This window comes from Chrysochloris asiatica, unplaced genomic scaffold (assembly GCF_000296735.1).
Source record: "Chrysochloris asiatica unplaced genomic scaffold, ChrAsi1.0 scaffold00004, whole genome shotgun sequence".
Classification (NCBI taxonomy): domain Eukaryota; kingdom Metazoa; phylum Chordata; class Mammalia; order Afrosoricida; family Chrysochloridae; genus Chrysochloris; species Chrysochloris asiatica.
In genome coordinates this window covers 47,475,472-47,484,303 of record NW_006408522.1, presented here as the reverse complement: position 1 = coordinate 47,484,303, position 8,832 = coordinate 47,475,472, and the positions used below count along the sequence as shown (strand labels likewise).

The 8,832-nt window shown below is 35.9% G+C and overlaps 1 protein-coding gene across 1 annotated transcript in view; it reads left to right on the top strand.

Moving 5' to 3' along the window:
- Positions 1-8,301, top strand: part of LOC102818172 (olfactory receptor 4K1-like) — an 11,816-nt gene extending 3,515 nt beyond the window's left edge. The window contains exon 2 of the mRNA XM_006831921.1: positions 7,337-8,301. Coding sequence (XP_006831984.1) covers positions 7,337-8,301 — 965 coding nt within the window. The remainder of the gene's footprint in view (positions 1-7,336) is intronic.
- The last annotated feature ends 531 nt before the right edge of the window (positions 8,302-8,832 follow it).

The following is an 8,832-nucleotide window of genomic DNA, read 5'->3' as shown; positions in this document are numbered from 1 at the left end:
CTAGAAGTTCAAGCCAAATTCAGAAGAGTACATGGAATGTGGAGTATCATTGCTAATACCAGATAGATCTTAACTAAAAGCAGAGAACACCAGGGAGCTATTTACCTGTTTTATTGACTATACCAGGGCACTTGGCTGTGTGGATTATACCACATTAGAAATAACATTGCAAACAATGGAAATTATAGAACACTAAATTATGCTAAATTTAGATAGTGGAAAATGTACATAGACTAAAAATAGTCTATGATAAAGATAAATGGGGATAAACCACATAAAGTCCTGGCATGGCACTGGAAGATAAACACAGGACTGCAAGGTAAGGTTGAATGACAAGTTAAGTGGTTCTAACTCACAAGTAGCTCCTTAGAAACCCTATAGTGGGTCACAATGAGTCGAAACTGACTCAATAGCACTTAACAACAACCACCACTATATAGTTTAAAATCAGTAAAGGTATGCATCAGGGTTGTATCCTTAATCTGTATTTTGAGCAAATAATCTGAGAAACTGGATTATATGAAGAAGAGCATGTCATCTGGAAGACTCATTTGCAACTCGCAATATGCAGATGATACAATCTTGCTTGCTGAAAGTAAAAAGGACTTGAATCACTTACTGATGATCACAGACTGAAGAGTTAAGTATGGATCATACCTCAATTTAAAGAAAACATAAATCCTTACAATTGGACCTATAAACAACATCATAAAAATGAAAAAAAATTTTTTTTTTGTTAAGGACTCCATCTTATTTAGACCCATAATCAATGACCATGGAAGAAGTAGTCAAGAAATCAAATGATGTATTATATGCATTGGGCAAATCTGCTGCAAAGAACCTCTATGAAGTGTTTAAAAACATAGATATCATTTTGATGGCTAAGGTGCACATGACCCAAGCCAGGGTATTTTCAGTGGCCTCCTATGCATATGAAAGCTGAATTATGAAGAAGAAAGACCAGAGAAGAATTGATGCATTTGAATTATGGTGTTGGGAAAGAATATTGAATATACAATGAACTGCTTAAAGAGTAAACAAATCTGTCTTGGAAGAAATACAGGCAGAATGCTCTTTAGAAGCAAGTATGGTGGTGGTGGCGATGTGCTGACAAGTTGGTTTCAACTCATAGCAACCCTGTATGGAGTTTCTGAGGCTATAAATCTTTACAAGAGCAGAAAGCCTCATCTTTCTCCCACAAAGCAAGTGATAAATCGAACTGCTAGCCTTGTGATCAACATCTCAATGTGTAACCACTACACTACCATGTGTTTTGGACATCTTATCTCATGTGCTCTGGACGTTATCAGGAGGGACCAGTTCCTGGGGAGGGACATAATGCTTGGTAAAATAGAGAATCAGTGAAAAAGAGGAAGTCTCTTAATGAGATGGATTGACATTGGCTACAACAATGACACTTAACAACAATATTGTAAGGATGGTACAGGGCCGGGCAGTGTTTTGTTGTGTGGTATGTAGGGTCTCTATGAGTTACAATCAATTCAAAGATACTTAAGAGCAACAACTGGAGTTTGAAACAGTTTTTCATAAATATTGCCATGAGAAGGAAGAAGCAAAGGCTTAAAGGAAATATGTGTAAACTTCTTAGACTCACTGCCAGATTTACAGTTCTTCTGATGTGATTTTCTTCAGGCTCTGAATATGTGAATTGTGCTTACAGGCATGGCCACCTTACATAAGAAGTAAATGACACATTTGTTGTTGCTGTTGTTATGGGCGTTGGAGTCAGTTCTGAATCATAGAGACTCGGTATACAGTTTCCAAGTGGATACTGGTGAATTTGAACCTCTGTCCTTGCAGTTCAAACTGACCTTGAGATCAAGTGCTTCTCATATGGCATTACACCAGGACTCCAAGAGACATATGGTGGTGGTGGTAGTGTGCCCTGGAGTTGGTTCCGTCTCAACTTTCTCCAGAAGAATGACTGGTAGCTTCGAATTGCTCACCTGAGGTTAGCAGCCCAACTCATAACCACAATGCTGCCAGAGCTCCTTAAGAAACACTTTGTTGTTGTTGTTGTTATGTGCCGTGGAATCGGTTCCGACTCATAGCCACCCTGTACAGGGTTTCTGAGGGAGACATATTATTAAATGAGTTTAAATGCAGAGGTTGCAAGCTTCTGGATCACTACATTTTCTCTTTCGATGTACATACTCATTTTTAATTACCGGACAATCATTTAAAAGTTGTCATCATCATGGTTTTGGGAAACAACCAAAATTGCATTAATGACTCCCACAGCACAATGATTTCACTTCAGAAAGGAAGTTATTTAATTGGTTATTATAATGGGGTTGTCTATCTGAGATTTTGGGCGTGTAATATGGTATTTAAACATTTGTTTTGTAGGCTCTTGTGATTCATTTTTTAAAAAAAACCAATGGGTTTTGGAGGCTTGTCTTCCTCAAGCTGCTGTTACTCCCTTGGGATTTCTATTAGAGCTGGTATGTGGATTTTAATCACATCAAGAAAAAGATTGAACATAGATAATACCATTCAGAGTTAAAGGACTTCTGAGTTAATTTTTTTATTAAAGATAAAGTGAACTGGGTTATTAAAAAGGAGAGCTTGAAGTTTGTGTGTGAGATTGTGAACTTTCAAATAAAATATCAAAACATGTCTGCCAACATTAGTGTAGTGGTTAGGAATCAGGTTACGAACCTCAAGGTCAGCAGTTTGAAACTACCAGCTGTTCTGCAGGAGAAAGATGAGACTTTCTCCTCCTGTAAAGATTTACAGCCTCAGAAACCCTGTACAGGGTCACTATGAGTCGGAACTGACTCCATGGCACATCACCACCACCACCAGGTAAATGTGTGCTTGTTGATATTTAGTCCAGAAAGAAGAAATTATGCTATAAAATGGGACATAAAATTGTCATTTTAATGACCAGGTTGACTTCCTCATGCATAGATACCGAATGATCAGGTTCTTTTTAATCAGGAATAGTATTTGCATTTGGAGTATACAAACTCTCATTGATTAGTAGGAGATCCTCGTGACCCTGCCTTTACTGCTAAGCTAAATTTCTTCTACTATAAATTCTTTTCTTTATTACTCTTTTGCTTAGAATTACATACTCATCTATGTGAGATTAGTCATATCGTTGCCAGACAACTAATTCCAGTACCTTATATACAAACTCATTTACCCAATTTGATTATCTACAGAGACAAGAAGCCAATTTCCTCATATAAACATGATGGCTATCTTCATTAACAAACTTTCTTCCTTCTTTTTCTTGTCTTTCATTGATTTTTGTCTCAGATCTCCATCATTAACGCCAAAATGTTTTAATCCTTTTGTTTGTTAATGTGAACTGAGAAATTTAGAGTTTGACCCAAAAGAGAAGCCTTCACACTTGCTTGTAGATTTTGTTTTTTTCTCTTCATCCTTGAGTCCTGATGTAGTGCTGTAAAATATGCACTGGACAGCTAACTGCAAGGTCAGTGGTTCAAAGCCACCAGTCACTCCTTGGAAAATATGTACAGGATGTGGCACTGTAGGATCAGCATGGGGATACTAACCGCAAAGTCCACAAGGTCAGCAGTTCAAACCCACCAACTCCTCCTAGGAAACCCTACACAGGGTCACTATGAGTCGGAACCAACTTGACAGAACTTAACAATGAGTCAGAACTAACTTGAAGGCACTTAACAACAACAGACTACTTTTAGTTGAATTTTTTGGCTAAGCTAAATTGATTTCCAATTCATGAGAGTACTACATACAAATTTTATCACTTCTTTAAATGGAAGGCTAGTTTCACGTTCGCTTGATCTCTAGTTTAGACAGAGGCTTATAGCAGTTTTCTAAAGTCAGTGACAAAGAAACAATTGCCCTTAGGATAATCTGGTGTTCAAGTCAGGGCACTGACTAACTCTGTATATGAAATCTAAAGTAGATTTCATTTTAAAGCATCAACGAAACAAAATGCCTCTCTTTTCTTTCATAATGATAACTACTGGAAACACAACTGTAGTTCTGGTTTAGCGCACTCTTCTTTTACAGGTTAGAGTTCAAGAACTCTGACGTTTGGGAGTAACTACAGGTGACTACAGAGAGCATTCTAAGGAAGCCTATCTGGCTTCTCTTCAGTCCCTTCATTCTTAGATTTTCATTTCGCTATTTCAACAAGTTATATGTTTGTCTTAGGAAAACGATTTCATTCTATTATTTTTTACTTTTTTTAATATGTCATAATTATGAATCTGCTCAGAAGCAGATATTTTTCATTCATATAAAACATTATGTGATTTTCAATTATAATAGCATGCTAACACAACTAATATTTGTATGCCACTTTATAGTTTTCACAGGTCTTTAAAATACATGATATTACAGATAAGGAATAAAAAATTCAGAGTTGTGATCCATTGCATGAGAAAATGAGTCCTATATATTTTGTTCATTATTATAGCTCTACACCTACAGAGTGCTTGGCATATAATCATAGATGGTGTTCATTAAATGGAATGAATGCATAAATGAACAACATGACAAAATGTAAATAGTGAAGTCAGAAGTTAAAATTCAGATCTGGTCTCAAATTTCTTACTATTAATATAATGACTTCAAAGGGAAATTTATCTTTTCCTTTTTCTAAAAATTGGTTGATCATATAGTTGTGACTAAAAACTATATGATTGGCTCAATAAAATGGGGAAAAAAAATTAATGGACAACAAGTTTTAGAGAAATTCTGACTAAAATTTTAAAACTAAATTCAGTCATCACAATCAAAATTGGATACAATGTAAAATGGTTTTAGATCAGACAACCTTTGGTTTAATGTATTGACCACTTTTCAAACTCTTTTCAGACCTTGAATGTATATAGCTACAGTACCTGAAGACAGTTTAAACAGCACAAGATTCTGTGAGGTGTTGTCATAAAAATCAAAGGCCAGTTTTTATGTTGTTTTTTTTTTGTTGTTGTTGAGGGTCTTAATATTCAAAATGTATGCTATAAATAAATAATGTACCGGAACTTACTATCATTGGGTGCCACTACAGACACATTCTATACAGGGTCCCTGTGAGTTGGAACCAATTCCACGTCACACCACCATCACTGACACACAAGGAGCTCCTCCCAGCTTACAAGATCTGAGCATGAGCTGCATTTCACAGGGCTCTTTCAGGAAAACTCAGGTTATTCTAACTTTACTTTGAATGATAAAATTTACATCCTGTGTTTATATGGAAATAAAGAATTTGCAAATCAATTTCGTATGCATATTTTGTTGCAGAAAACTCAAAGGCAAGTTGCTTGGGTGTCCTCAGTGTTAAGACTGAATTTATAAAGGATCTTAGTGTGGCACTATTGGATAAGCACTGGACTGTTAACTGCAAGGTCAGTGGTTCAACCCCACCAGTCACTCTTTGGAGACCCTATATAGAGTTGCTATGAGCCAGAACCAACTAGATAGCACTTACCAACAAAAACAACAACAAAGTTGTAAATGGAATCCTGATGTGGCACTGTAGGAAAAGCACTGGACTGCTAATTTCAAGGTCCATGGTCCTGACTCACCAGTCACCTCTTGGAAACCCTATATAGGGTCACTATGAATTGTAACTGACTTAAAGGCACTTAACAACGACAAAATTGTAAGTACATTTAAACCAAAGAGGCAGAATTCTGTTCAGAAAAGGCAATTACACATCTGTCAAGGATATAATAGGGTTAGAAGCCGGATCTGCATTAATTTTATTTGTAACAAACTAGTCAAATTATACTGATGCTTCCAAACTTACTCACACGAATAAGTTAATGCACTTGCTAGCTACTCCTTTTATCTGGAATGAATTTCCTCGTGTTTTTAACTCATTCTCCTGTCTTTGTGGAAATGTAACCTGCCAAGGAGGCTTTCTCCATCTGTCCACCCAGTTATTGTTTGTATTCTGCTGCTATTCTATGTGAGATGGATTTTATTATTTTTTAATGTATATTCTGTAGGATGTAAACTGCATGAGGGTGGGGAACTTTTTACATTTTTAATAATTGCTTTGTCTCTAAATCCTATAATAAGGTGTGGTGCATTGTTAAGTGCCACTAAGTCAGTTACCACTCATAGTGACCCTGTATAGGGTTTCCGAAGCACAGCTGGTGGATTTGAACTAGGGTTCACAGTCCAATAATGAGCCTACAGTATAATACCAGGAGTCAATAAGAAGTACTTTACACATATTTGTCATATGAATTAAGTATATCAGAGATGGTGTTCAATTGTTGTTGTTAAGTGTTGTCCATAGTGATTCTATATAGGGTTTCAGAGAAGAGGCTAGTGATTTTAACAAGTTCAAACCAATATTGAGGTCCAGTGCTTATCTTACAGTGCTATACCAAGATTTGGAAAAGACTTTTGTTATTGTAGTATTAACTATATTAGAGAAAGAAGAGGTCTAAAAAGGACTAGCAAAGATAAGTAATTCAAATATAAATCTAATTCAAAATAACTGATGAGAATTAAAATTGCATTTAATGACCTCTTTAAAGTGAAGGTAGCTGATCAACTCAAATAATATTAAATTCATTTGTTATGAATGGGAAATCATATTGTTAAAGGCAGAAAATACAGCTATGATACTAAAAGAACCATTTTTTAAATTTAAAAGAGTATATTCTTCCACGGTCCTAAAAGATGCTTTTTGTTAAACAGTTAAACTATCTAACTCACTGTTGTAAAATTTAACTTGTTTTACTGTAAGAAAGCAAATGCAATCTCTGACTCATGCTACTTTAATTTGTTACAAATCAATGTGTTTCTATTCTTATTATTACAGATATCTCATAAACATGACCACATCCTGCTCCTTTAATATAATTTACCAGAATAATTAAGCTGATTGACATCTCTTTACACTGGTATAAATTTCCTCTTCCTTCAAATTTTTATAAAGGGCACTAGAATCATTTTCTACTGTATCTGAATGTGTAAGTACAGATTGTGTCCTTTTTCAAAGTACTATGAAGTTTTTGTATATTTCTCTATAAACATGTTAGAATACAATGGCAAATAATATTTTTCTCTACCTCTTCCCTCCATCTTCATATCTTTATTGACTTATTGTTAATTGGATTCATTTATTATCTATTCTACCATCAATCTTGTATGCCAAAATAAAGAATAATTCAAATAATTATCTAAGTAATCACAAAGAAAAATATTTTCTAACAATAATGTGAATAATCACTGCCTTATAGACCTACCGCATTTTTAATCATTATTGGAACTAAAACATTTGTTTCATTTGCATGAAAGGTGAAGCATTCATCCTTATGCATCTCAATTACTTTTTTTCCTTCTCTAGATAACTTCAACATCTCAGATTCAGTTAATGGATGGAGCAATAAGTCAGTGGTTACTGAATTTATTTTGTTGGGCTTATCTAGCTCTCGAGAACTCCAACTATTCCTTTTCTTTATGTTTTCTGTGTTTTATGGAGCTGCTGTTTTGGGAAACATCCTTATCATCCTCACAGTAATTACAGACTCTCATTTACACTCCCCAATGTACTTTCTCCTCAGCAATCTCTCCTTCATTGATGTTTGTCAGGCTACATTTGCTACTCCCAAGATGATTGCAGACTTCCTCAATGATCACAAGACCATCACCTTTCAAGGATGCATGTCACAAATATTTTTCTTGCATGTCTTTGGGGGTAGTGAGATGGTGCTTCTTGTTGCCATGGCCTATGATCGATACATTGCAATATGCAAACCTCTGCATTACATGACCATCATGAGTCGGAGGGTATGCACTGTTCTGGTGGGAATCTCCTGGGCCATTGGCATCCTACACTCAGCCAGCCACCTGGCATTTACAGTGGATCTACCTTTCTGTGGACCCAACAAGGTAGATAATTTCTTTTGTGACCTCCCCCTTGTAATCAAGCTTGCCTGCTTAGATACTTACATTCTGGAAGTCCTAGTTCTCACTAACAGTGGCCTGCTTTCACTTATCTGCTTCCTTCTTTTGCTCATTTCTTACACTATCATCCTTGCTACTGTCCATCGCCAAGCTTCTGGTGGAACATCAAAAGCTCTTTCCACCCTGTCTGCTCACATCACTGTTGTGGTTCTGTTCTTTGGGCCATTAATCTTTATCTATATCTGGCCCTTTGAAAGCTTCCCAATTGATAAATTTATCTCTGTGTTTTTTACTGTCTTTACTCCTCTCCTTAACCCCATCATTTACACACTGAGGAACAAAGATGTAAAAGAAGCCATGAGGAAGCTAAGGAACCGACATGTGGGTTCAAAGCAGATCTTTTAGAGAGCTGTGAGAAAGTAAAACATGCCCTTCCTTCTTGGCTATTGCAGTGACTATTGTATAATTAGGAGCTCTGGTAGAGTAGTGGTTACGAATCAGGCTGCGAACCTCAAGGTCAGCAGTTTGAAACTACCAGTTGTTCCATGGGAGAGAGATGAGGCTTTTTGCTCCCATAAAGATTTACAGCCTTGGAAACCCTGTACAGGGTTGCTATGAGTCGGAACCGACTCCACAGCACATAACCACAACAATTGTATAATTATTTCCTTGTGTTTAGTTCATTGTTATTCTTTCACTACTAAAATTCGAGAATCTAGTGATATAACAATTGGTAAATTTAGTGCAGAATCTTGTAGCATGATACCAGTTCCTATATTATATGATTTACCTTATCTTCCCTAAAATACAAGGGAAGTTTAAAAACTTTGTGGGAAAAGTACATGATATTTTAATTCCATTTTTTCATAAAATTTTAAAAATCCCCTTATATATCAATTCCGTATATTAAACTCATAGTCATGTTTTCTTTATATC